The 25,648-nt window shown below is 56.4% G+C and overlaps 1 protein-coding gene across 1 annotated transcript; it reads left to right on the top strand.

Annotated features, from left to right (window-relative positions):
- Positions 1-7,207: 7,207 nt before the first annotated feature.
- Positions 7,208-23,990, top strand: BPIFB3 (BPI fold containing family B member 3). Its single transcript, XM_026502859.4, has 15 exons — positions 7,208-7,319; positions 8,045-8,201; positions 9,681-9,785; positions 10,251-10,391; positions 12,258-12,321; positions 14,073-14,133; positions 14,884-14,975; positions 15,100-15,279; positions 16,929-16,982; positions 18,843-19,013; positions 19,886-19,953; positions 21,167-21,209; positions 22,194-22,257; positions 22,734-22,810; positions 23,824-23,990. Exons 1-15 carry the CDS (start codon positions 7,208-7,210, stop codon positions 23,851-23,853), a joined length of 1,419 nt encoding a protein of 472 aa, XP_026358644.1. The 3' UTR covers positions 23,854-23,990.
- Positions 23,991-25,648: the final 1,658 nt, after the last annotated feature.

Genomic DNA, 25,648 nt, shown 5'->3' with positions numbered 1-25,648 from the left:
CCAGGGCAGGATCTGCTGCCAGCCACCCGCACAGCGCCACCCAGCTGCGCGCTGGAGGAGCCCCTGACTGGAGCCGGTGGGCCGGGCCCTCTACCGCCCCTGGCCACCTCCTTTGACAAGGAGTGAGCGGGCAGGCCTGGGCTGGGCCTTGGCAATAAACTGGAGAAAGATCCTCACGAACATCTGATGGTTCGATCTCTTTATTTGTAGTAAAGCGATGTCTGCCTTTTCTTCCCCTTCAGTGGGTTTTGGAGTGTCCGACCAGCTTGGGGTCTGAGGGACGCTGGTCACAGCCTTGGAGGGCAGGCATGGGCGTATATGGAGTGCCTGCTGAGTGCCATGCCCTGGGCTTTACTTGTACTGTCTCATTTCATCCACCCAATAACCCACGCAAGCATGGCCATTCCCACTTTACAGAGGAGGAAGCTGAGGCACAGGGCCAACTCCCCTCGCCCGGTCACACAGTGTAGCAAGTGGCAATCTCTTCTCAGCCCATCTCAGCTGCTTGCCCCAGATCTTGTGCTGAGGACGGCCCTATCCGCAGGGGGCCTGCAGGAGTCCAGTGTGTTTCCAGGAGCTCTCCGTGTCAGCCCCTGCAATCCTCACAACACTTGAGGGACGTGAAAACTGTACCCATTTCACAGATGAGGAGACTGAGGCTCACAGAAGTAGAACAACTGGCCCAAGGCTACCTGGCAAGTCAGGGGACAGGGCTGGGATTGAAATCTGGGCTCTTGGGCCAGTCTGCCTGGGTTCCAAACCTGGCTTTGCCTCCTTGCTGCTGTATGCCTTGGGGAAGTCACTTCACCTCTCTGTTTTCTTACCTGTAAAATGGGAATGATGGCAGTACCAACTTCTGCCCCATTGTCCTGAGGTTTAAATAAATCAAGTGCTGAAAAGTACTCAGGAGCACTGTGCCTGGCATACAGTAAGTGCTCAGGAAATGCTGGCCACAGGTGACTTTTTGAGGCTGAGGGAGATGTGAAGAGGTGTGTCTGGTCGGAGTCGGGGAGGGGTGCTAACGGTGCAAGGCCGAGTGCCAGCCTGTGTGCTGGTGAGCACCTGTGCGTGTATAAGCAGACTGTGGCTCGGGGCAGTCTGCGTGTGTGTGCGGACATGGTTCCATCATAGAGGCTGTGTGTGAAGAGACCTCTGGTGTCCGTCCATGTCTGTGTGTCTGTGCGTGCCCATGTACGGAGTCCGTGCCAGGGCGTTTCCGTGTCTCACAGACAACGCTCGTGTGAGGACTGGCTCCCAGAGTTTGTCATATCGGCCCCATCACCTCTTCCGAGGTTGGCACTGCCACTGTTCTCTAAATGGACTCCCTTTAAAAGTAAATGTTGTACACCTTTAATTTACACAAGGTCATATGTCAAGCACGTTTCAATTAAAAATAAAGAAATAAATAAAAAATAAAAAGTGAATGTATGTTTATACACAATAGTGAACAATACATTTAAAAATAAGTCTACTCTACATGGCCCCTAAAAATCAATCTCAATTGCTAGAATGTAAAAAAAAAAAAAAATCCATAACTTTGAAAAAGAATGTGCATAAGGGCTGATCCGTTGGTGCTCCAGTCCTGGAAATTGCTGGGTTGGTAGCCATGGGTCTAAGTGTCTGGGTGTTGGTGCATGTGTCTGTTAGGATGTCTTTGTCTCCCAGGGGACGAGTCTTTGTATGTGGGGGGTCCGCATGGGTCTGTGAAGGTGGGGGGCTCCATGTCTGTGGGTGGTGTGGTGTGGCCAGAGGTCTGGTCAGAAGGCCAGCACTCCCGGAGCCTGTGGGTCCCTGGCAGGTTCGCCCTGGCCCAGCCTGGCCTGGACCCACACCGGCAGAGGAGGGAGGGCCCTCCCTCGCCGTGGTCCGGATGCCAGGGCTGTCTCCTTGTCCCCCGCCGCAGGCCTAATCCCATGGCCCATCATTTCCCCGGCGCTGGGACAATGGCAGCATTGAGGCAGGCCTGGCAGATCCAGAGGCCTCGGTGATCCAGGGGTGGCTGATACCCTCCCCTGGGCGTGCCGGAGACGCCCCTCCACTCCCCCAGTCCCCCCCTCAGAGGTTCCTCCAGTACACTCATGGTCGCCTGAAGCCTCGCTGCCACCCTCCCCAGGCCGATGCTCAGATGGAGAAACCAAGGCACAAATCTCACTTGTGAGAGTCGGGAGGGCTGGGCTGTCCCCGTGGTATGACCAGGGGCACACAGGGCGGCCTTGGACAAACCACAGCTCTTCTCTGGACCTCAGTCTTCCCATCTGGGACATGAGAGAGGGGTCGGATGCTCTGACCTCTAACCTGACTTCAACATTCTTTGAGTGGCCAGTTACCCTGGATTTAGATTTACCCCGGGCAGAAATGGGAGCTGGGCTGGCTAGGGGAACCCTGTGCTGTGACCCCACCTCCTCGGAAGGTGATGATGGAGGTTCTCTGCCCGCGGGCACTGCTCGCCTTCCACTGTCTCCCAGCCCTACATGAGGAAGTGGAAGCTCAGGGAGGCGAAGTGACCAGCCCAAGGGCACAGGCGTGTGCAGATGGGACATGAACCCTGTCTGCCCGAGTCTGAATCCCCTCCTTCCTCTGTCACGCCGCACTCAGCACCGGGATGCATCACCCTCCTCTAAGGAAACCAAGGTCCAGAGAAGTTGTGTGATTGGCTCGAGGTCACAGAGCGAGAAAGAAGCAGGTCTTTGATTCAGGTTTCTGATCCTGGGCCCGCAGCCATCGACTCAGGGGCCTGCCAGGCAGCCCAGCCCTGGGAAGATGAACACCATACAATGATCCCCAAATCTGTGTCCACCCCAATCACCACCCACCCCGCCTTCTCCCGTCCCAGCCCACGCTCAACTCTGGGAAGACCTCCCCTGGATCTCGCCATCACCTGGGTTTCTCAGGCGCTCTGGGCACCCTTCCTTAATGCCCTGAAGTCCATTTCCAGGGTGTTTGTCCTCACAGCCAGCCCGCTCTGGGCCCCTAATTTGCTGATGGGGAAATCGCAGCTCTGCAAGGGAAGTCACTAGACCATGAGTACCAGAGTTCGGTTTTGAACCCTGGAATTCTGGCTCCAGAACCTTCACTCTAGGAGCTAATGCCTGGGGGTGTTTGTCCTCCTCAAGTCCCTCCCCTGCTCTAATCCCTTCCTTGGCTCTCCATCACCCTCACCGGGGCTCTCGATATGGCTCCCATCAGCTTGCCCCTGGAGGCTTGTTAAACCTGCCACTTCCCAGGCCCCCCGGCCCTGGCCTGCTGGGTCACGGTGGCCAGGTGGGGCCTGGAGATACTTATTTCAATTCCCACGGGCAGGCCCAACCTCTGACTCGGCTTGGGTGCCGGAGGCAGCTTGCAGGTGTCTGGGGTGTGGGTGGCTTGGTGTCTTCTTTGGGGAGAAGACTGGAAGGAACTGGGGGAAGATGAGGCAGGCCAGAAACTAGGTAGCACTTTTCTGCCTTGCGAGGGGCCAGGCTGGGCAGTGGTTACCGTGGTGAGCGTCGTCAGCTCGCCTGGCTGGCTCCTGTGTAAGCTCGGGCGGCGGCTCCCCCTGGCAGGGCTGTGGGTCCCCGAGCGTAGGACAGGGTGGTAATGATCGTGCTGACCCCGCTGGTCACAGGGGGAGCTTGATGGGTTCACACGTCCGTGTCTGGCACACACCAAGGGCTTGGCGCTCGCCCTGCCTCCCCCTGCCTCCCCCTGCCTCCAACAAGTGTCTGACAAGCCCCGGAGATGGCCAGCTGCTGGCGAGGCCGTGGAGCAGCAGGGCCCTGCTGGACTGCTGGCGGGAGCGCCCACAGGCTGAGCCGCACTGGGGAGCCCCGGCGGGGTCTGGGGAAGCCCCGGCGCCTCTAACAGGAGAACGGATATCCAACTCCGGTGTGTTCGCAGAACAGAGCAGTAGACAGCAAAGCAGAGCACATCACTGGGTCACACATGAGAATGAGTTTCACAGACACGGTGCGTGAAGGAAGCTACACACAAAGGGTACCCACGCCCGACTCCACGCACGTCCGCGGGAGAGCACACGGAGCTCACCCCTTGTGTCGGCCGTCAGGACCGTGGTACCCTCAAGGGGCAAGGACTCCGAGGGGACACGAGGGGCTTCTGGAGCCCTCAGTCGGTAAACATGCATGGAGCTGTAATGTAGGATCTGGAACATTCTCCGTACGTGCTTTCTAGTTGAATAAAAAGTTGATTTTTAAAAAGTGGTGTGATTGCGTCACCTGGCTCAGCGTCTGAAGTCCTCAGGATGAACACTGTAAGGGTGGGGGTTCTGAGCTTATGGGGTGAATGAGGCAAACACGGTCCCTCCTCCCCATCTCAGTAGGCAGCAGTTCCGGGCCTCCGGCAGGAGGCGACCCACAAACACCCAGAAACAAGGCAATAGACCTACATGTCACAGACTCTGATGGAGGGACTCCCAGGGGGCTGTGGATCACAGCCGGCTTCCTGGAGGAGGGGGTGCCTGAGCCAGTACCTGCAGAAGGATGGCAAACAATAGCCAAAGTCTCTAAGTCCATGTAGTAACCTGTAGGCTCCCCTCACCTCCTCGGCCACCTCTTCACTGCTGCCCTTCCCTCTGCCTGGTGGGCTCTTCCCCAGACATCCCCCTGGCCCACTCCCTCTCCCACTGCAGGTCAAAGGCACGCCTGCTCCAATCTGAGGCCTCCTCTGACCACCATATTGAAAGTTGCACCCACCCCTGCTTTATTCTTGTCATCAGCCTCTGTCTTACTGTGTCGTGGGTTTATCCGGTCCCTCCTGCAGAGCTGTGCTGTCCGATAGGACAATCGAATGCTTGTAATGTGGCGAGTCTAAATTTGGTGTGCTGTCAGATTTTGCAGATATAATATGATAAGAAGAATATAAGTCGTCTCATTAATAGTCACATATTAAGTGCTAAATGATAATATTTTGGTTATATTGGGTTAAATAAACTGTACTATTAGAATTAATTCACTTGTTTTCTTTTTACATTTTCAAAATTGTGGCTACTAGGACATGTGCAATTGCATCATGGTTCTATCGGTCATCTCCTTCAGGGTGTGGGTTTGTTCCCTCCGTTTATCGCTGTATCCCCAGCACCCAACAAACAGTAGGTACTCCATAAATGCCTGCTGAAGGGTGTACGGATGAAGGTAGGAACGGATGGATGGATGGATGATGGATGAATGAATGAATTTCTCTCCACCATCATGGGCCCCAGCCTCAGGAAGGGGAAAAAAGTACCTGTTCTGGAGTCTGGGGGACACTGGGTCTTGGGAGGTGGGGGTGGAGTTGATGCCCCTCCCCCAGGTTGGCCCAGAGTTCCTCTCTCCAGGCCCTGTGGCTATCTCCATGCCAGGCCTGGGGTAGTGGGGTGCAGAGGGTCTTCCTTTCTTCTCTCCCTGGGATAGGTGGGAGGCAGGATAGATTCTGTGCCAGCAGGGTGGCCCTTGGGGACCTTGGAGGGAGACTCTGTAGCTGAATGCTCCGCCCTGCCCCCAGCTCTGGGAGGAGGTGGCTGCCTTTGCAGCCCCAAACCTTCACTCCCGCCCCTGGGCACTAACCCCAGCCCCCACCCCCACCCCTTCTCTCTCCCCCCAGAAGGAAGGCTTAGCCAAGGCCCGCAGGAAAAACCACAATTTGCTTCTGACATAACACATTGACGGATTTCTGGCGGCTGTGCCCCCTTTGTGTCCCCAGAGCTGTTGTGGGCATATAAGGGCTGCCCCCAGGCCCAAGAGGGTGGAGGCGCTGGCAGGAGGCTGGGAACCTCCACCCACCCCTCGTGGAGCTGCAGGTGTGGGTAAGGCAGCCTGTGGTGGCCCCAGCCTCATCCAGATCCCCACCGTTGACCCTGCGACCATCCTGCGGTCCCATCTGAATAATGGGCACGGAAAGAACTCCCCTAGGAGGGCACTGGGGCTACCTGGAGGGTGATGGGAGAAAAATCCCGCTTTACTGTTGAGAAAACTGGGGCTCAGGTAGGGGCAAAGGCAGGAATGGGGGGGCGGAGGACAGAACTGTCCCACAGACAGGGCTTGAGGGGTGCCCATTTTTCCTTAAGCCGTAGAACCCAACTGGTTTCCCACTGCGGGGCTATTTCCTTCCGTGAGGGTGCCCGAGGTTACAGGGAGCCGCTCTGGGATGAGTCTTGGAGAAAGAACACAGACGTTGCCGAGGTTGCTACTGGTGCAAATGGCACCCATATGCACCTTCGTGCAAGGGTGGGGAGGTGCCCTCCTGGGCAGACACCCCCTGTGCCAGGGCAGGTGGCTGGCTAGTGAAGTGCAGCTGGACTCCCGTTGGCTCCTGCCCCCTCAGCAAGCACCCAACCAGCACACAATCAGGCACGGAGGCCCTAGACGCGGTCCCTGACCTCGTGGAGCTTCCAGAGATGGCAAACAAGGACACGAACACATGATGTATAATTGTGAATTGTGATAGCACCTGAAAATAAATATTCTGAGTGTTAGGGACAAACAGCCTTCTTCAGACAAAGCAAAGGAAGGAGGCGACATTTATTCAGAACCTGGGATGAGAAGCCAGTCATGCAAAGAACCAGGGGTTCCTAACAGAAAGCAGAGCATGTGCAAAGGCCCTGAGGTGGAAAGGGGCTTGGCATGTTTAAGACCAAGGAGGTCGAAGAGGCAGGCAGGGACCTAGTGGGTCATGGAAAGAAGCCTGGGTTTTATCCCAAAGGCAGTGGGGAGCAGGGTTTAAGCAGAGGTTACACGAGGGGTTAGATGGGTATGTGACTGCATTGGCCATTGCTCCATAAAGATAAGTCCCATCCTATGAAACTAGTAAGTTAGCCATGCTCTCACCTTCCATCTGATTCCTTCCAACACGGAAGGATAGAGACCGGGGAGGAGAGAAATGGGACATGTTAAGTAGTGGGTCCCCAATCAGCCACACCTTCTGAAATGGCCTCATGAGCCAATGGGAAAGCAGGGCCAGGAAACGAAGCTCCCATCCTGGCGTCCTGGAAAGGTAGTCCCTCTGTCACTCTCCCTCAGAGACCTGGTAGGTCCACGTTCACCGGGGACGCAGAGGACTAAGACTTTTAAGTCAGGCACGTTGGCTGCTGCTCTCCTGGGAGCGAGGCTAGAGGGAGCTGGGCCGGGCGGGCGGGAGGGCCCCAGGCTGGTGATGGGGCACAGGGATCGGGCGACGTCTCGGCACGCGGGGTGCCTCAGCGTTCCTGCTTCTGCCCCTGATAGGTGCGCCATTGAGAATGTGGGGACTGTGGTCCTTGCTTCTCCTCTGGGGGCTGACGACTCCATGCCAGGGGCTGCTTGAGAAGGTGGGCACGCTTGCTCGGATTGACAAGGATGAACTTGGCAAAGGTGAGCCTGAGGTGGGCAGTCTGTGGGGGGTCCAGCTGCAGTGTAGACGTCGCACTGACATGCCCTGGGTGGCTGCTTGAAGGAAGGGCTGAAGGCGGGCTGCGATTCTCATCTACTCAGAGAGCTGGGGGGTAAGGTTTGCTCGCGGGCTCCCATGGGTCATCCGCTCACCTTCTCCTGAGAGGCGGACTGGGTGAGGCGGGCTTCGGCCCTGTGGGGGCTGCGTCTGCCTCAGGGGTGGGGCCTGGTGCGATGGAGGAGGCTGGCTGGGCCAGCGTCTTTGCCCCGTGTCTCCAGGCTGGGGGAACTCAACTAGGGCAATGGGTGCTCCAGGGCCCAACGGCCCAAGGTCACAGTCTCGGGTAGAGTAGGGCAGTGGTGAACAGGAAATGCTTCAGGGAATCAACCCTCCCTGCCCCCAAGGGACCCCAAGGAGGTCCCTTCTGTCCTGCCTTTCTCATAATCTGCAGAGTCAGGCCAGGGGTACCCAGGAAGAGCAGAGGTCACCTCCTCCATCTTGGTCAAGCCCTGGTGGCTGTGGGCTTCTTCCTTTGCTTCTGCCCTTTCTTTTGGTGCTATAGAGTGGCCCAGCGTCAAGGCGCTCTAGTCATCCTTTCGGCCCCAAACCCGATTTGCTGTGCGACTTTGGGCAAGTCTCTGCCCTTCTCTGGGCCGTACTTCCCCCTTCTGTAAAATGAACCTTCCTCCCTCAACCCTTCCTACAGCCATCCAGAACTCGCTGGTTGGGGGCCCCATTCTGCAGAACGTCCTGGGGACAGTCACATCTGTGAACCAGGGCCTCCTGGGTTCTGGGGGACTGCTCGGAGGAGGCGGCCTGCTGAGCTATGGAGGGGTTTTTGGCGTTGTGGAAGAACTTTCTGGGTGAGTCCTCACAGTGTGGCATCTCAACTGCCCACCTACTATGAGCCCTACAGGAAGTCTAGTCCTTTCTTTGCTTCAGGGAAGAGAGGAGAGATTGACTGTCTTCAATTGTTGGCAGGTAGCGGGGGTAATGTGGGAAGCCCTGGATAGGGAGTCCCGGGGCCTGAGTTGGAAAATAATGAGCCCACTATGTATCAGGAAACACAGGAATAGCAGCTTGTCCCTGTGGTTGAGGGTTCCAGTTCTGGGGTTGACTCCAGTTACTCACTGTGTGACCTAAGGCTAGTTGCTTAGCCTCTCTGGGCTCATCCAGGTATCTCCTGGCTCCCTCCCTCATCTCCTTTGGATATCTATTCCAAAGAGCCCTGCTCTGACCAACCCCTCTTTGTCTCCTCCCCTGCTCTCAAGTTCTCCAGAAGATGTATCACCCCCCCTGCACCCCATATGCTTTATTGATTTGTTTCTTGCCTCCCCTGCTAGGTTATAAACCCCAGGAGGGGTAGGGCTTCTGTTCGTTTATTGCCGTATCCCCAGTATCATTAATAGTGCTTGATACATAATGGATATCGAAAAATATTTTTGAATGAATGAATGAATTAAATCACATAATAGCTAATATTTATAACTTAATCACCACCTAGCCAGGGTTTTCTGTATAACTAGCACTGTACTGAACACTGTAAATTAATTATCCCATGGAATCCAGAGGTAGGACTGTTACCAACGGCATTTAACAGGTGAGATTGAGGCCCCTGGCAGCCAAGGGACCTGTCCAAGCTCACCCAGCCAGAGAGGTGGGGGGGGGGTGGGGGGGTGTTAATCACAGCCCTTATTGCCTGCCCCAGGTGAGTGGGAACCCTTCCATGCTTCGTGGTGAATCAGGGCAGGCTCAATCTGGATAGCTGGGAGGAGTCAGCGAGCTAAAGGTGAACGCAGAATGGAAGGAAAGTCAAGGGAAAGGTGTTCCAGACAGAGGAAACAGCCTGGGCAAAGGCCCGGAGGACAGAGAAAGCAATGAGCTGTGGGGCGCTGTGTTTGAGAACCCAGCTGAGCTGCATGTGCACGAGCCTGGGGGATGGGAGTGGGAGACAATGACGCAGGTCAGAGACTGAATCAGGATGGAGGCCGTGGGGATGGGGTGGGGAGAACACTTTAATTCACTGAGCCTCTCATGAGGACAACGTTACATTTACTGAACACATGCTGTACCAGCTTCAGCACCCACATTTATCTCATTTGTCTTTGCCATGTTTGAGGTGGGTACTAGTATTGGCCCACTTTACAGATGAAGAGACTGAGGCCCATGAGGTGACGTAATTGGGTGCACAGTTGGCTGTATGGGTTACAGACGGGATGTGGGACACAGCCCAGGGAGACTCTAGGCACCACTTTGTCTGAGATGGTCCAGGCACTAAGGGACTGACACTGAGGGTGGGGGGGTCTGGAAGTGAGGGGCCCTCCCCTTGACGCCCATTCCAGGATGAAGATCGAGGAACTTACACTGCCAAAGGTGTCCCTGAAGCTGCTGCCTGGGTTTGGGGTGCAGCTGAGTCTGCACACCAAGGTGGGCCTGCGTGGCTCTGGGTGAGTGTGTCCCTCTACCCTGCTGCTCCCCACCCCAGCCCCCTGCTCCACTGGGGACCCCTACTCTGTTGCCCCTCCACCCCATCTCACTGACCCCCCCATTTCCTCCCACCGTACTTCCTCTCCATACTGGCTCCTTCCTGGATCCCACCCCACTACCCTCCCCAGGGACCTCCATCCCACTGTTCCCCAGGGACTTCTCTCTCCCCCCCCCCCCCCCCTCTCTGGACGGCCCTGCCCCATTGCCCAGCGCTCACTGGACGGGTTGGGGGAAGAGGGTGCAGGAACACGCAAAATGGGGCAGGGACGCAGTGAGCGACAGGAAAGAATGCGGACTCTAGCCCACTGGCAGGGCCACCCACCGACTCCTCGGGGCTCCCGCAGCCCCGGGGGGCGTGTCCAGGGCGGGCCCCTGTTGGGTGGGGCCTGGCAGCCTGGCCACGCCCCCAGCATCCGGTCTCGCAGCCCCCTGGGAGGCCTCCTGCAGCTGGCTGCCGAGGTGAACGTGTCGTCGCGGGTGGCGCTGGGCGTGAGCTCGCGGGGCACGCCCATCCTCGTCCTCAAGCGCTGCAGCACGCTGCTGGGCCACATCAGCCTGCTCTCGGGGTGAGTCCGCGGGCTCGAACCCGCTTGGGCGGCTTCCCACGCCTGCACCTGCGGGTGGGCTCATCTCGGGCGCGCGCACTGGGGCGTCTCCCGGGTTTCCCGGGAGCGGCCGGCTGGGCGGGGCCTGACCTCACCCAGCTTCCGGTCGGTCCCGCCTGTTCAACCAGCTGCGCAGACCTGCAGACTGAGACCCATCACAGGCAGGGACTCCGGCCCAGTCCCCAGTTACCATCACCCACTCCTGGGGGCTCCCCTTCTCCGCTCCAGCCACCCCCGCCCCGAGATCCTCTCCCAGAAAGAACAGACCCTCGCATTCTCAGTTCCCCATCTCAGCATAGCAGAGACCCAGCTCTGCCCCTGACTCACTGTGTGACCCCAGAGGAACCCCCTCCTCTGTCTGGGCTCCAGTGTCCCCATCTGTATAATAAGGACCTAAAATTGATGAGCCAGAAGGCTCTGGCACTCTTACATCCGTGACTTTCCCCAGCTCTTCAGTACATAGTGGCCTTCCCTACACTTGTGCTGAGCCATCACTCCTGTGGGACAAATGAGGTCCAAAGGGGGCAAGAGACTTGCCGAAGGTCACACACATGACAAGGATGGAGATGGGCTGGTTTCTGGACTCAGACGTGGGGCTTTTCCCCAGGGCTGGGCACCTGCCCTTCCTCTGCCTCACACTTTGCATCTCCCCCCTGGTTTGTACACTCCAGGCTGAATCCCACGCCCCCGGCCCATCCTTGCCCGGTGGCTCTGAGCAGGGAGGGTGAGGGGTAATCAGACAGCTCAGTGGTCCCTCCCAGGAGTAGGGTGACCCCGGATTGCTCCTGGCTCCAGAAAGGCTCTCCAAGGTTTCCAGGTGGGGTCTTTGGACTCCTTAAATCCCAGTACTCTGCCCTGCTCCTGCAGGCTAGAGCGGGCTCTGGGGGGACTAGAGCCCAGGTGGTGTTGGTGTCCTGCGACTGTGGCTCTGTGATTGTCACCCCTCCTCCCCAGTCTCCCCTAGTCTCCAAGCATACCGGAACCCACTGACATGCACTTCTCATCCTCAGGCCTCCCTCTTATTCATTCAACAAATATGCATTCATTCGCTCAGCAGATGCTAAGTGAACCCCCACTCTAAGCCAGGCACTGTTCTGGACCCAAATGTCACTTGTCTATAAATGTTGGAGGAGATGAAGGGAACAGACATTTAGCGAGCGTGGATACCAGATGTGAATACAGTCCCATGTAATCTCGGCAGCAACAATTCTTTTTTTAAAATTTTTATTTAAATTCAATTAATTAACTTATAGTATATTATCAATTTCAGAGGTAGAGTTCAGAGATTCATCAGTCGCATATAACACCCAGTGCTCATTACATCAAATGCCCTCCTTAATGTCCATCACCCAGGTACCCCATGCCCCTCCCCCCTCCCCTCCAGCAACCCTCAGTTTGTTTCCTAGAGTTAAGAGTCTCTTATGGTTTGTCTCCCTCTCTGATTTCATCTTGTTTTATTTTTCCCTCCCTTCCCCTATGATCCTCTGTTTTGTTTCTTAAATTCCACATGTGAGTGAAATCACACAAGAATTGTCTTTCTCTGACCAGTTCGCTTAGCATAATACCCTCTAGCTCTATCCACGTCGAGCAACAATTCTTTACGGTGTGCATTTTACAGATGAGGAAACGGAAGCCATCCCCCGGGTTCCATGGCAAGGCAGAGCCAAGATTTAAACCCAGGTCTCCAGAGCCTGAGTCAACCCCACCTCCTTCACTGGGAGAGGACACGGAGAGAGCCAGCGCCCCTAGTGCCCACTTTGCCCTGTCGCCCCCGCTGGAGCTGTCCCTTTGTGGTGGCCACACCCTCACCCTTCTCTCCCCACACAGGCTGCTGCCCGCACCGCTCTTCGGGGTCGTGGAGCAGACACTCTTCAAGGTGCTGCCGGGACTGGTGAGTGCGTGGGCCCCAGGCCAGGCACGCCCCTCCCCTTGACTCGCCTCTCCTTCCCCAGCTTTGGGTAAATCTGGGCGCCAGGCAGGATTAGGCTGTCCTTCCCTTGCACGCCCACGGGGTAATCCCATCCTGGCCTGCCCCGGAGCCTCCCGGGTGCCGCCAGCCCGTCTGTAGGCGGCCTGGCACCATCCGTCCCCAGACATCCGGATCCTGAGTTGACAGCTGCAGATAACCTGAGTCCCCGGGTCCCAAATCCAGGCTCCTGTCTTGGCCCCTGCTCTGTCTTTGCCCTCTGTATGATTACTGACTTTAAACTTTTCTTTAAACTAGCTTTGAGTTAAAATTATGTCACTCAGTTTTAAACTGAATTAAAACTGAGCCCTGGGCTTGGCAAACGTCCAGAAAACCACATACATATAAACTAATACATCATAAGTCAAACTCGAAAACCTGAGAAAAGCTGATCTGTCCAAAGCCCCTTTCATTGAGACCAGTGAGGGAACGGTCTTGATGAGGTCACACGGCCAGCAAAGGGTGGCCAGGCCTCCTGACCCCCAGTCCTGGCAGGACCTCTCTTGTGAGTCCTTGTGAAGAATGTATCTGTGGGAGTCCGTGGCTGGCAAAACTGCCCTGGGCTTGAAGAAGCCAATTGGAACTGAAGCTCAGGGGCAGAAGGGAAGCTCCCAGCAGCAAGGACCCCAACCCAGGCCCGTCTCAGGCGGATTTCAACCACACAGTGTGGGTGCATTTAAATCACAGGCCCTCACTGGGGTCTCGGGACAACTGAGTGCAGGGCAGGATTTGTGTAACTCAAAGACGTTTTAAATATGAGGGTCGGTTACTAGCATTTAGAGATTGGAGGTTTCTCCTAACAATCCAATTTCCGGGTCCTCTAGTGCAGTCAGCCACCCCAGCCGCAGTCCGTCCTGCAGGTTACACACGCGGGTGCCGAGGAGGGCGTTCCTCCCACACAGCAGAGCCCCTTTGGTCTCCTCTCATTTCTGTGACATGCCTGACCCCAAAAGCCCTGGAGTTGGGGGTCCCTGAGTGTAAATGAGAAGGCAGCCCTCTCTTGTCTGAGAACAGCTGTGACCTTGGGCAGGTCGCCCTTCTTCCACCGCAGCTGTAGAATGGAGAGGTGGGAAGTATGACGGGGCTGGACTGGGTCACCTCTGGGCTTCCTGCTCCAGTGGGCCCAGATTCTGTGACTCCCAGACCCCGGGTTCTGGAAGCCAAACCACCTGCTGTCTGTCCTCCTCGCCCAGGGGTTTTCAGGACACACGCAGGGACGTGTGCACAGCGGACGGGGCCCAGGCCTGACTCTCCGGGTGGAGGAGGGGGGTTGCCCCTCTTCAGAGTCTGAATTCTAGGTTGCCCGGTGCTCACCTGGATAGCAGGGGGGCCCGAGACCTTGGAGGGGGCAGCTGCCTTTGTCTCCTCAGGGGAGGGCTGGGCCCCCACACCCCAGCTGGCCTCTGAGATGTGCCTCCCCTATTCCCCCGGCATCCTTCGAGGCTTTCTGAGGGGGCCGATGTAACTGGCCCTCTGCGCTATGTGCTCTGCCCTCTGACACCAAGGTCCAGCCCCCCTTGCCTCCCACCTGTGTGTCCCCCAGTCCGTCTGCACATTCTGACTTGCCTTGGACCCCAGGACCACAGAGCAAATGATTTAGACAAAAGGCAGCTGTCCCCTGCTCTGGGCTGGGGCCACTTCTATTTTCCTGTAACACCTGTTTCCTCTGGACACAGCTGTGCCCCATGGTGGACAGTGTGCTGGGCGTGGTGAATGAGCTCCTGGGGACCGCGCTGAGTAAGCTGGGGCCCAACCCCCTCCTCCTTGCCCCTTCTCCCTCCCCTCCCTCCCGTTGTCCCAATGGTGGTGGGGCGGCGGGTGCCAAGGGAAGAGGAAGGGACAGAATTCTGGGGCCTTCACTTCCTCCTCAGACTGACGAGGCCACCACATGGAGGAGGTCTAATGGTGGGGTTCTCGGCTGGAGCTGGTTCCGTGGGGCCTGGAGGCTCGGAGCCAGCCAGTCTCCCCCTGCCAGGGGCTGAAGGCCCCTTGTCCAGCCCTGGTGGTGTGTCTGGTGTTATCAGAAGCACGAGGCAGATATTATTATTATCTAGAAAGACAAGATGGCTGAGGCCCAGAGCTTAAGTCGGGAACCCAGAGCCCCACAGCCACAGTGGCCTTCAGTCTCTCTGAGCCTTATGGAGACATGGGTGCCTTTGAAAAATAGAAAAAGATATAACCAGGATACTTAGGGGTGCGTATGTCTCTATATGTGGTGTTGTGTGAGAGAGGCCGCGCTATGTCGTGGTTGGCGAAACTAGCTCTGGAAAACAGAAATCCTGCCTTTGCCATTCTGTGGCTTGTGTCACCTTGGGCTGGTGACTTCCTCTGTCTCAGCCTCAGTTTCCTTATCTATAAAATGCGCATGACGTAGTGCCCGACTGAATACTTAGTGGAATGCTAGGCACTCAATATATAGACGGCGGGCTTGTTATTTGTGAGGGCTGGGCTCATGGGGTCTTTCTACCTCCTCCCCTCCCCATGCAGGCCTGGTGCCCCTTGGGGCTCTTGGGTCCGTGGAATTTACTCTGGCCACACTGCCTCTTATCTCTAACCAGTACATAGAGTTGGACATCAACGTGAGTGCCCACCAAAGCCCTGCCCACAGCTGAGGGTGGGGTGGGGTGGGGTGCTGGCAGAGGCTGGGGGGCGGCTGCTGGGTCCAAGCAAGGTGGATGAGCCATGCTGTCTCCTCCCCTACAGCCTATCGTGAAAAGCGTAGCTGGTGACGTCATTGACTTCCCTAAGCCCCCCAAACCCATCAAGGTGCCCCCCAAGGAGGACCACACATCCCAGGTGGTTGTGCCTCTGTACCTCTTCAACACCGTATTTGGGCTCCTGCAGACCAACGGTGCCCTTGACATAGACATCACCCCGGAGCTGGTAAGTGTGACACCCTGCCCCACTGTGGCTGGACAGTGCTAGTGGTGAGCTGGTCATATCACCACCGGTCAGCCTTGACTAGCCCTCTTCTCCATAACTAGAGACGGTTGGACAAGTTTACAGCATGCATATGCGCACTCTTGTCCTTGTGACAGACACTGCTAATTGATAATGGCCCTCCACTTGGCTAAATCTGAGTGGGACCTCAGAATCCTTCTCTATATGGCACTCCAGTAAGTTCCTTTCAATTGGTCAAAACTGGCATATGGAATGTAGCTGGTTTTTCGTCCCCATACCATATGAGTCTTTCTGGAGTCAAAGCCCAATTTTATACTAAAGTGTGAATGGTTAACATTTCCATTGCTTTCTCAAGAGCAGATCTGTGTTGGCGAGAAGAAAACTAGGGTTGGACTATACCTAAAGTCATTTGGACATTTGTTCTAAAGCTTCTGAGACCTCTCTGCTTCCATTCTGACTCTTCTCGTACCCTCACAGATGTTTGGAAGCCCCCAAGAGCCTCACCCAGAGACATTTCTTAGTCTCACCTTTTCCAAAGGCAGTGCATCTGACCCCCCTGAGCCATCTGCCTGCAGCTCAGGCCCAAGGTGGCAAGGGTTGGTCACTCACTTCCTGATGATGGGGTCCAGAGAGCACGTGAAGGCCTATGGGAGGTGGGAATAGGGCCCTGAGCTGGGAGGCAGGTGTCTTCTAGCTGGAGGGAGGAGACAGGGAAGGCTAGGCAGAGACTATGAGTATGAGAATGTGTGTGTCCAAGCAGCCTGTGGGTGCGTGGGAGTGTGGGTGTATGTGTGTGTGTGTGTGTGTGTGTGGCAGAGGAAAGAGACCTCAGTGGCCATGGGGTGATAGCTGTGTGTTGGGTGAGTATCTTTAAATCCTCTGACCAGGAGAGAATGTGTTTGTAGGTTTATCCTGTGTGAACATGTATGTTCTGAAAGGTGGACATGTGTAGTTCAGGGACCTCAAACATCAGGGCCAGGGCAGCTGGGCCCTTATCGATGAAACCAGGCCTGATGGGACTGTAATGAGCTAGGGCGACTGTGACCCATGTCCCCAGCAGCTGCCAGTCAGCTTCCCCAAGGGGGAGGAGTGCACGCCCAGTGTGATCAGGTTTTCCAAATTTTTAGCCAGAGCCTGGCAAATTTATACGAAATTTCTTGATTTGTAAGTATTGGAAACAAATTCATAGGTTTTGAAAATACTGTTTGGATAAAGGGCAGAAATGTCTGGAATCCGATCCCTGGGCCTTCAGATCGTAAGCTCTGGAAGAGCAGTTTAAGAGTTCTGGAGGCAGCCTTCCCAGGTCAGCCCCTGCGGCACAGCTCAGCGGCTTATGACCTTGGGCGTAAGCATCAGGTTTCCCGTCTGTAAGAAGGGGGTCATCCGAGCACCCACCTTTCTGAGTTAATGTAATGTAATGCCGAAATGCGCAAAGGCACACAAAGCCCTTAGCATGTGCCCGACAAGTGGTAAACACTCATCCCTGGCCAAGAGAAGGAACCTGAGTGTCTGCAGGGATGTGTGTGTAACTGGCAGGGGCGGGTGGGAGGCGGGCAGAACTACCGTGTGTTTGCTGAGGAATTCCCGTCCTGTCTCTGTTCACCCCACACCCCATTTGGTCTTGGGTGCAGGTCCCCAGCAATGTGCCATTGACAACTACAGACCTGGCAGCTTTGGTCCCTGAGGTGAGTGACCCCCTCATGGGCTTTGATCATTGTCGCTCTTTTCTGATGAGCCTGAGTGAACTCCAGAACCTTTCTCAATACCACTCTCCAGACAGCTGCAATCGAACGTCGAATCCAAATTCACACTAAAATTTAAATGACTACCACTTAAACTTTCCTGACAGCAGATTGTGCTTGAAGGGGAAAGGATCAGTGTTTAACTGCCCAGAAGTCAGCTGGGCACTTGTCCTGTGGCTGTCGCTCCTCCGTAAGGCAGAGGACAGGGGAGTCTTCCCCTCCTTCCACCTCCTTCTCCCCCAGGGAGAAGATTCCGGGTGCTGGCCCTGAGGAGGGAAGGGAAAGGTGAGGATTCAGGGGGGTGTGACTAGTGGGCATCCGTCAGTATGTGACTTCGGGGCCTGGCCCCAGCTACTTCCTGGCTGTGGGAATCTGAATTCATACTGAAGTTGAAATGACTGCTACGAAGTCCTTATGTAATAGCAGATTCCTTATCTAATAGCAGATAGAGGCTGGAATGAGGCCCAGAAGGTCTGGGTTTCTACTGGGGAAGACGGAGGGGGCAGCGGAGTTTTGGGGCGCAGAGGACAAACTGAATCCTTGGAAGGTGGTGATTCACATCGGCCTTGGTGGGCATGGTTGGGGCCTCTGCTTCTTGGAGTCCTCGGCCCAAGGGCATAGGGGTCTTAGGCAAAGGAGGAGATGGGGCTAGACATGCGGAGGAACTTCCCGAGAGCGGGAGCTGTAAGATGGAGAGGGACGTGGGAGAGGCAGAGGTGGCAGGAGCGGGGACCCGTGCCGGCGGTGAGCCAGGCCTTGTCCCACCAGCCTGGGGAGGCTGGGCCTGCCTCTGGAGGCAGAAGCCTTTGTTCTTTTGGTGTCAGAGCCCCGTGGCCCCGGCTCTGAGTCTGGTTGTGTGGCTTCACACTCTGTGGACACATAAGGATGGAATCTGGTGACTCCCTGTCTTTGTGACCCTGCGACTCTGGGAGCCGGGGCTGGGTGGGTCCCTAGGTGCCCACGTTCAAGGGGTCCGAAGCCTCGGTGACTCTGTGGTTCCAGCACTTCTGTAGTTCCATGACGTTGTGACTGTGAAAGCGGGGGCTTCCCGATTGTGAGATCAGCCAGTCAGTCAGCCCTGCTCACTGAGTAGCCACGTCCCGGGCTCTGTGCTAGGTGCCGGCCACGCGGGAGGAGCAGAGATGAAAAGCAGACGGAAGCGGCTGCTCCAGGAGCTGCCATCCTGGTGGGGGAGGCAGCCGTGGAGCGCGTGGATAGGTAGACTACACGCAGCGTCAGAAGGTGGAGGGGGATGGGGTGGCGAAGGCAGGTTAGGAAGGGGGGGGGTAGTGCTTTCAAGCAGAGAGCTCTGCAGCGGCCTCTCCGAGGAGGTGACACTGGAATAGTAGGCTGAGGAGTGGAGGGAGGGCAGCACGCAAGTTTCTGGGGAAGACATGTCCAGCAGAAGAAACAGCAGGTGCCAAGGCCCTGAGGTAGGAGTGTGTCCCTGGCAGGAACAGCCAAGTGGCCAGTGAGTCTGGAGACAATGAGGGGCCGGTGATTGGAGAGAAGATGGAGAGGAGGGCCGAGGAGGGGTCACATGGGGCTTGTGGTCTTGTGGGGGATTTTGAATTTGAGGCGGAAGCCTGATTCAATTCCATGGGTTGCTGTCTCCCCACTTGAATGTCACATCTGGGGGTGGGGGCATGAGCAGGACTGTCTGGTTCAGGCTGTAACCTCAGCACCCAGCATGGTGCCCGCTGCCCGTTAGGTGCTCAGGGAGTGTTTGGTGACTGACTGATTCTGTTATTGGGGCATTGAAGCTCCCCTCTTGCCCCCGGCCTTGCTCCTGCCTCTCTCCAGGCCCTGGGAAAGTTGCCCCCAGGCCAGCAGCTCCTGCTCTCGATGCGGGTGAAAGAAGCACCGTCAGTCACGCTCCAGAACGGGAAGGCCACCATCTCCATCCCAGCTAACGTCCACGTGCTGTCCTACCATCCTAAAGGGACCCCTGAAGCCCTCTTCGAGCTGAATGCGGTGAGTGGCCGAGGGACAGGAGCCTGGCACTGGGGCTGTGAGCGGGCCTGCCCTCTCTAGGACCTGATTTCAGGGTTGGGGGGGCCTGGCGTGGCACGACACAGGAAGTCCCCCTCCCCCGCTGCTGTCATCTGAGCCGAGGCCAGGTGTCTGCTCCGTCATCACGCGTCCATCCTGGCCCAGGTCCTGTCCGCTTTGCTCTCCTCAGAGCTCAGGAATGTCTCCACATCGCCCCAGCCTCGCTATGCTCAGATATCTCTCCGATGGCCCTCCAGCGTCCTCCTGGCCCTGCACCTCTGCTGGTCTTCCCAAACGCACAGCTGGGAGAGGCAGGTCCCTCACCTGCTCACCCTCTCCCTGGCCCCCCGGGACCAAGCACCTTCGCCCTGGCAGTCAGCCCCCTCCTGCCTCATCCTCGGCCTTCCCCTTCCTCCTACCTGGCCTCAGTGACTCAGGGCTGGCAGGTCCCACCTCCCGCCTTTGTTGCTGCCCACCCCCTGCAGTGGCATCTCCCCCCCCACCCCACCCCCCGCCCCGGGCTAACTCTTCCTCTCTCAAGATTCAGCTCAGGTGTCACCTCACTGGGGACGCCTTTCCTCGCCGCCCCCCCTCCGGCTGGATTGAGGGTCTCTCCAAGCTCCCGGAGCCCCAGAGCTTCCTCTCCTGCAACGTCAGGTGCCCTCAATACTCTGCTTCCTGAACACCAGAGCCTTCGAGTTGCCTCCTCATAGCCCAGCATGGACCCACAGTAGGGCCACAGCGGGGATTAGTGGAAGGAATGGATGGTGGAAATTCACCTGTTGGCCAGAGTGGACCTGTCGTCAAGCTCCTGCCACATTCATGGCTAACCTCTGCCTGCTCTTTCCTTGCAGGTTTTGACTTTAAATGCCCAGTTGGCTCCCTCGGCTACGAAGCTGCACCTGTCGCTGTCCCTGGAACGGTACGTGGGGTCCCGGGCCTTGCCTTTAGGAACAAGAATTAGGGGCCGACTAGAACCAGCACCGATTCGCTGAGCATCAGTTAAGCTACCCGTGTTCTACCAGCCTCTTCCTTGCCTCCAGGACCTGCCAGGGAGGGGTCAGTATTAGCCCATTTTACAGATGAGCCAAGGGGCTCAGGGAAGCGGGATCCAGAGCAGGCTTCTTCCACTGCACCTGCTCCCAACCTGGCCCTGGGAGGTCAACGTGCTGCCGGGACCCGGAGTCCAAACGTCTGAGTTACCAGCCCTCGAGACTAGCCACGGAGATAGCTGTAAAAAGCTTTGTTTTTCATGTGGACTAGTTACTTCTCTAATCTCTCCACCTCCCCTGGCCCCATGATAACCGTAAAAACCAAGATGGTGATGTTGGTGACAGTCCCTCCTGACACATGCATGGCACTTCACAGCTGGCAAAGCCCAGGCTCACACAGCAGGCTGTCCCCAGAACCCGGGCTGCGGTCTAGGCCTCCACTCTCCAGGCCCAGTGCTGTCACCATGGCCTGAGGCCTGGAGACCTGTCTGTCCCTCCCCCTAGATGCGGGGGACTTTCCCAGGGGTCTCTGGGATCCTGAGCCATAGACACCCAGTGCTCACCTGACCCCTTATTTAAGTGTCCCCCGCAGGTCCCCCTGCAAGGCTCTGTTGTCACCCCATTTCTAGCCTTGCCCCCTGCCTGGGTTTGCTTCCCCTCCCTGGTGGCAGTTCCTACCTCAACCCTCCAGGAAATAGAGATGTGTGTCCAGGCTCTGGCCCTGGACCTGTCTTTGGGCAGCTGGGATCCATCAGTGGGTTGCTGTCTTTAGTGTGCACCGGCTGGATGCAGGGAACCCTGTGTCCAGTGCTGAGTCTGTGGGAGGGCCACTCCTTAGGGAGGTTCAGCCACTTGCCCAGGGCCAAGCAACTGGGAGGGAGACCAAGACTCGAGGGCCATAGAGTCAGAGGTGGCAGTCATGATATCTCAGAAGAAGGTTAGAGCCCTTCAGGTCCATTTTACAGGTGGAAAGACTGAGTCCCTGAGTCGAGGCTGAATAGAGGCAGAGTTGGGGCTGTAACCCTGTTTCTGATCCTGGAGAGCTAGGGGTGGGGTAGGCTGGGAGGGGGGTGAACAGAGCAGTGCTCAGCAGGTGGTGTGGTGGGTGCTGTGGCCGCTCAGTGTCACTCTTCTCTCCACCAGGCTCAGTGTCAAGCTGGCCTCCTCCTTTGCCCACGCCTTTGATGTAAGTTCCGGGGAGGGTGAGCAGCTTGCCAGTGGTGACAGTCTTCAAGCAGGGGGAAGAAGGGGGCAGGATGAGTCATGGGTCATATACCTGAGCTGACCCCAGTCTGGGCTCTGTCCCAGCAAGCCTGAGTGGGCAAACATCAGAGCAAGTGTGTATGTGTGTGCATGTGTAAAATAGTCATCATCTGAGGAAAGTGAATCTCATGATCTTCCAAAGTCTTGGAACCTCACAAAGTTGTAAACATCCAGAATCTCACAAGGGCTCAAAATTCTGGAACTTCACACGAGTAATAATGTTCCTGAACTTGGAAAGTTCTAACATTTCAGAGCCCCACAGAGCCCTTGGTGTCCTGCTTCAGAGTTCTGAGGTTCTGGAGTCCCACAGTGGTCTCAGGTTCTAGAACATTCTAAGGGTCCCTGGGGCGCCTGGGTGGCACAGCGGTTAAGCGTCTGCCTTCGGCTCAGGGCGTGATCCCGGCGTTATGGGATCGAGCCCCACATCAGGCTCCTCCACTATGAGCCTGCTTCTTCCTCTCCCACTCCCCCTGCTTGTGTTCCCTCTCTCGCTGACTGTCTCTATCTCTGTAGAATAAATAAATAAAATCTTAAAAAAAAAAAAAAAAGAACATTCTAAGGGTCCCTAAGTGGATAGGAATCTAAGAGCAGACCACTCAGAATTCTACTGGAGCTGGGCGTGTTTTCTGCTCTTTCTCAGGCATTGCCCCTTCCGGGCCCCACAGACCCTTCCTCTAGGAAGGCAGCTCTTCCAAGGTCATGGGGCCCGCATAAAGCTGTTCTCAGTCGCAGAGACCCCTTTGGGGTCATCGATGGACAGCCACCCCAGTGGGCCCTGTGCCCACCAGCAATGTGTCCTCAGGCTCGGGGGAGGCTCAGCAGCCGGACCTCGGATTTCCTACCGGGGAAGGGATGTGCTGCTCCTGGCGAAGCCACCCCTCCCAGCCTTCCCTGTGCTCTGTTGCAGGCAGCCCGTTTAGAAGAATGGCTCAGTCACGTGGTCCGGGTGGCCTATGTGCCGAAGCTGAATGGTATGGGCGGACTTCATTTTCTTCTTGGAAACATGGAATGTCGGGAATCAGATTGTCCATTGTTCTGATAGAGACACTGAAGATGGAGGGGTTGATCCCATTTCTAAGATGTAGAAACTGAGGCACTGATGTTTCCATTCAAACCACATTAATTAGCACCTCCATTATGCCACACCCTGGCTATCTGAGCAGCGTCCTGTCCTCAAGCTCACAATCCAGAGGGAAATAGTCATAAACAAATGATTAAAGTATAGATGACACAGAGTGTGCAAGGGACGGACAGAACCTCGCACTGACAGACTGAGGGGAGCCACTGACGACAATACAGAAAAGGAGCATTTTTGTTTGGGTTTAGTGGGATGAATAGGAGTTTGCCAATCAGGAAAACTGAGTCCCCAAGAACAGAAATGGCTAGCTCAAAGACACTGGTCCCAGCCTCCCACATACCTTTGCTGTCAACCATTTCCTTCTCACAGTGGACCTGGATGTTGGAATTCCCCTGCCTAAGGTTCTCAATGTCAACTTTGCCAACGCAGCCCTGGAGATCATTGAGGTAAGCTTCCCATGCACGTGTGGCTTCGACGGGCCTTAAGCTTGTCCTGAGGGGAATGCCCCGCCTCACCATCTGGTCTGTCCCTGCACCGTTTTCTAAGTTGCTCAGGGTATTAACAGGTTACTTCACCTGGGAGTGGCACACATGCGACGTGTGCTACAACTCCTTACTCACTTGCCCACGGCAGACATGGTCAGTCGATCACAGAGTCCTCTCCTGTTGAATGCAGACATGCGTCTGACCTCTAGGATGGAATCTCAGATTCACTCACAGAGTCACAGCTCCCCTGGCCCAGGGCTAGCAAATCCATGTCCCGTCTCTCCTTTGTCTGTGCCCGCGGCAGGCATGGCTAATAGATCCTGACACTTTCTCTTGCTGAATATCAGCATGGCTTCATGATCCCTTTTTTTTTTTTTTTAAGATTTTATGTATTGATTTGAGAAAGAAAGAGAGAGTGTGTGTGAGAGCGCACGAGCAGGGGGAGGGGCAGAGGGAGAAGCAGACTCTTCTGAGCAGGGAGCCCAAAACGGGGCTCGGTCCCAAAACCCCGGGATCATGACCTGAGCCGAAGGCAGATGCTTCGCTGACTGAGCCGCACAGGCACCCCGACCGCATGATCCTTTTCAATCCAGCACCAACTTGAGTCTTGGAATGGCTCTGGGAGGTGGGCAGAGCAGGGAGTTACGGATCCATTTCTCAGATGAGGATCAGGGATGAAGGAGGCCACATTTCTGGCCCAGGGCCAGACAGTAAATTAACAGGGGAAATGGCACTTGAACTTGGGTCTCTTAAGTTTGGAAGTCAGTGACCTCTCCCACAGTGGATGTCATTCATTCATCGTTCACTCCATTGTTCATTCATTCAGTTAACGAGTGCCCGCTGGGTTCCGGGTTCAGTGCTAACCCCAGGGCATGGGGCCGGGCAGTGGGGGGAGGATTGGGGGACAACATGGAGACAGCAGCAGGGGTGGAGGGCTGGCAGATGGGCTCATCGAGAACCGTTGCTCCTTGCAGAATGCCGTTGTGCTGACCGTGGCATCCTGAAGCTGAGAATGGCCACCTGCCCTCCCCGTTGACTTCCAGAGTCTGTGCACCTGCCCACTCGGCCTCAGTTTCCCTCCCAGTCTCTAGCCTGTGTCGGTGACAGTGTTAGTGTCCCTTATCCACCCAGGACCACCCAGGTGCTCTGGCCCTGCAGCTCTGCCCCCAGTCTGGGGTGGGGACTTCAGGGCTGGCCACAGGACTCTGCTTCAAAAAGCGCTCTGGCCTCAGTGGAGAGTTCTGAGCTTTCAATAAACCACTCCTCTCTTTCTCGGCACCTCCCGGCTTGTTTGTTCCCCAGGTACAGGGGGCTGCCTTGGCCTCTGTTTCTGGGACCCTACCAGCTCCAGACCGGGGCTCCTGGAGGGTGAGGGACTCGGGGCCTAGTCGTTGTCGCTCTGCCTCCCTGGGAGGCCTCTGTGTCTTGTCCTGCCCTCCTTTACTTCTGCCTTGGGCTCCTCGTGCCCCCCTCCCCTGGCCCCTATTCCCCTCCAATCTCTATTTTTCTAAGTACCAGTATCTTTCGCTCTGTCTCTCTGAGTCTGTCTGATTCTGTGTCTGTCTTGTCTCTGTCTCTCTGACTTTGGGACACTTCTCAGAAGTGATTTGTGAGCAGAAGGGTGAATAGGAATTTTTCAGGGAGAAAGGAGCCAGCATTCCTGGAAGCAAGGACGACCCGGTCCTGCCCTGGAGGGATCCCTACTGGCTCCACATAGTGGTGGGCTTACCGCAGGATAGGCCTCAGAACAAACTACGCCAGCTGCTCATAGTGTGCGTGGGGAAACTGACGCCAGAGAGCGGGCTGGCTGGCCCAAGACCGCACCTCGGCAGAGTTGGGTTGGGAAACGGGGCTGCTGCCTCAGTCCTGGCCTCCTCCTCACTGCTCAGGATGGGCCTCCTGGGTTCTGGGGAATAACCCCACGTTGGCACTTACGCACGGACTTGAGGGAAGAGGGGCCAATGAAGTTCTGGGGAGTGGCTCAGGAGACAGAAGAGAGTTGGAGCCCATCTGAAGGTTTATGCATTAATAGGAATGACCCTGTGACCCCCACCCATCCATCCGGCCTCCCAGCCTCCCAGCCTCCTGCCTCTCCTTCCTCCCTCCCGCCCTCCCTCCCCAGCCCATCCACTCACCCTGCAGTTATCGCAGCCCCTCTTGGCGTGTATGCCAAGCCCGGTACTAAGTGACAGGTTGGGATTTTTCTTTGACTCTTTGTCACTTCCCCTGTCTCCCAGCTCCCACCCAGAACAGGTGGCCCAAGTTAGCTGCCTGTGTTCAAATCCCCTCCCAGCTGCCGGTTAGCCGGTGCCTTTGGGCAAGTCACTGACTCCGACTCTCCATCTCTTCATGGGTAACTTGCGGGTGATAGGAATAAGGTTTTGCGGGTTATCCAGCACCTACAATGGTGAGCTCATGTTAGTGCTGCGTTCATCTGCTCCCTCCCTCTGCTCTCTCATCCCATCCTCCTCCAGCCCTTCCTTGACCTCATCCGACCATCTCACCACTGCTGACAGCCCTCCATTGTCTGGATTCTCACGGCCAGCAGGAAATCATCCAAAATCCCCGCTTGGCATTCAAGGCTGCCCATGACCTGGCATCAGCCAATTCCTCTGGGAGCATGGAGAAGGAGCAGAGTGGTCTCTGTGCCTCAGGCTCCTCATCTGTGAAATGGGAACGCTCTAGGACTCACTCATAGGTCGTTTGAGGATTAAATGCGCAAGTCTTTCTTGAGTACGGAGAAGAGCACCTGGCACGCGGCAGGTGTGTGTGCTGCGTAGCCAGGCCCTCACATGGCGC

Source organism: Ursus arctos, unplaced genomic scaffold (assembly GCF_023065955.2).
Source record: "Ursus arctos isolate Adak ecotype North America unplaced genomic scaffold, UrsArc2.0 scaffold_16, whole genome shotgun sequence".
Taxonomy (NCBI): Eukaryota; Metazoa; Chordata; class Mammalia; order Carnivora; family Ursidae; genus Ursus; species Ursus arctos.
This window is presented reverse-complemented; position numbering and strand designations above follow the sequence as displayed.

Bases quoted from the DNA above. Each gene is read 5' to 3' on its own strand.
- BPIFB3 (XM_026502859.4), top strand. From the start codon at position 7,208: ATGTGGGGACTGTGGTCCTTGCTTCTCCTCTGGGGGCTGACGACTCCA. The intron at 9,786-10,250 runs GTGAGTGTGTCC...CCGGTCTCGCAG, and splicing joins GTGGGCCTGCGTGGCTCTGG to CCCCCTGGGAGGCCTCCTGC. The intron at 15,280-16,928 runs GTAAGTGTGACA...TCTTGGGTGCAG, and splicing joins TAGACATCACCCCGGAGCTG to GTCCCCAGCAATGTGCCATT.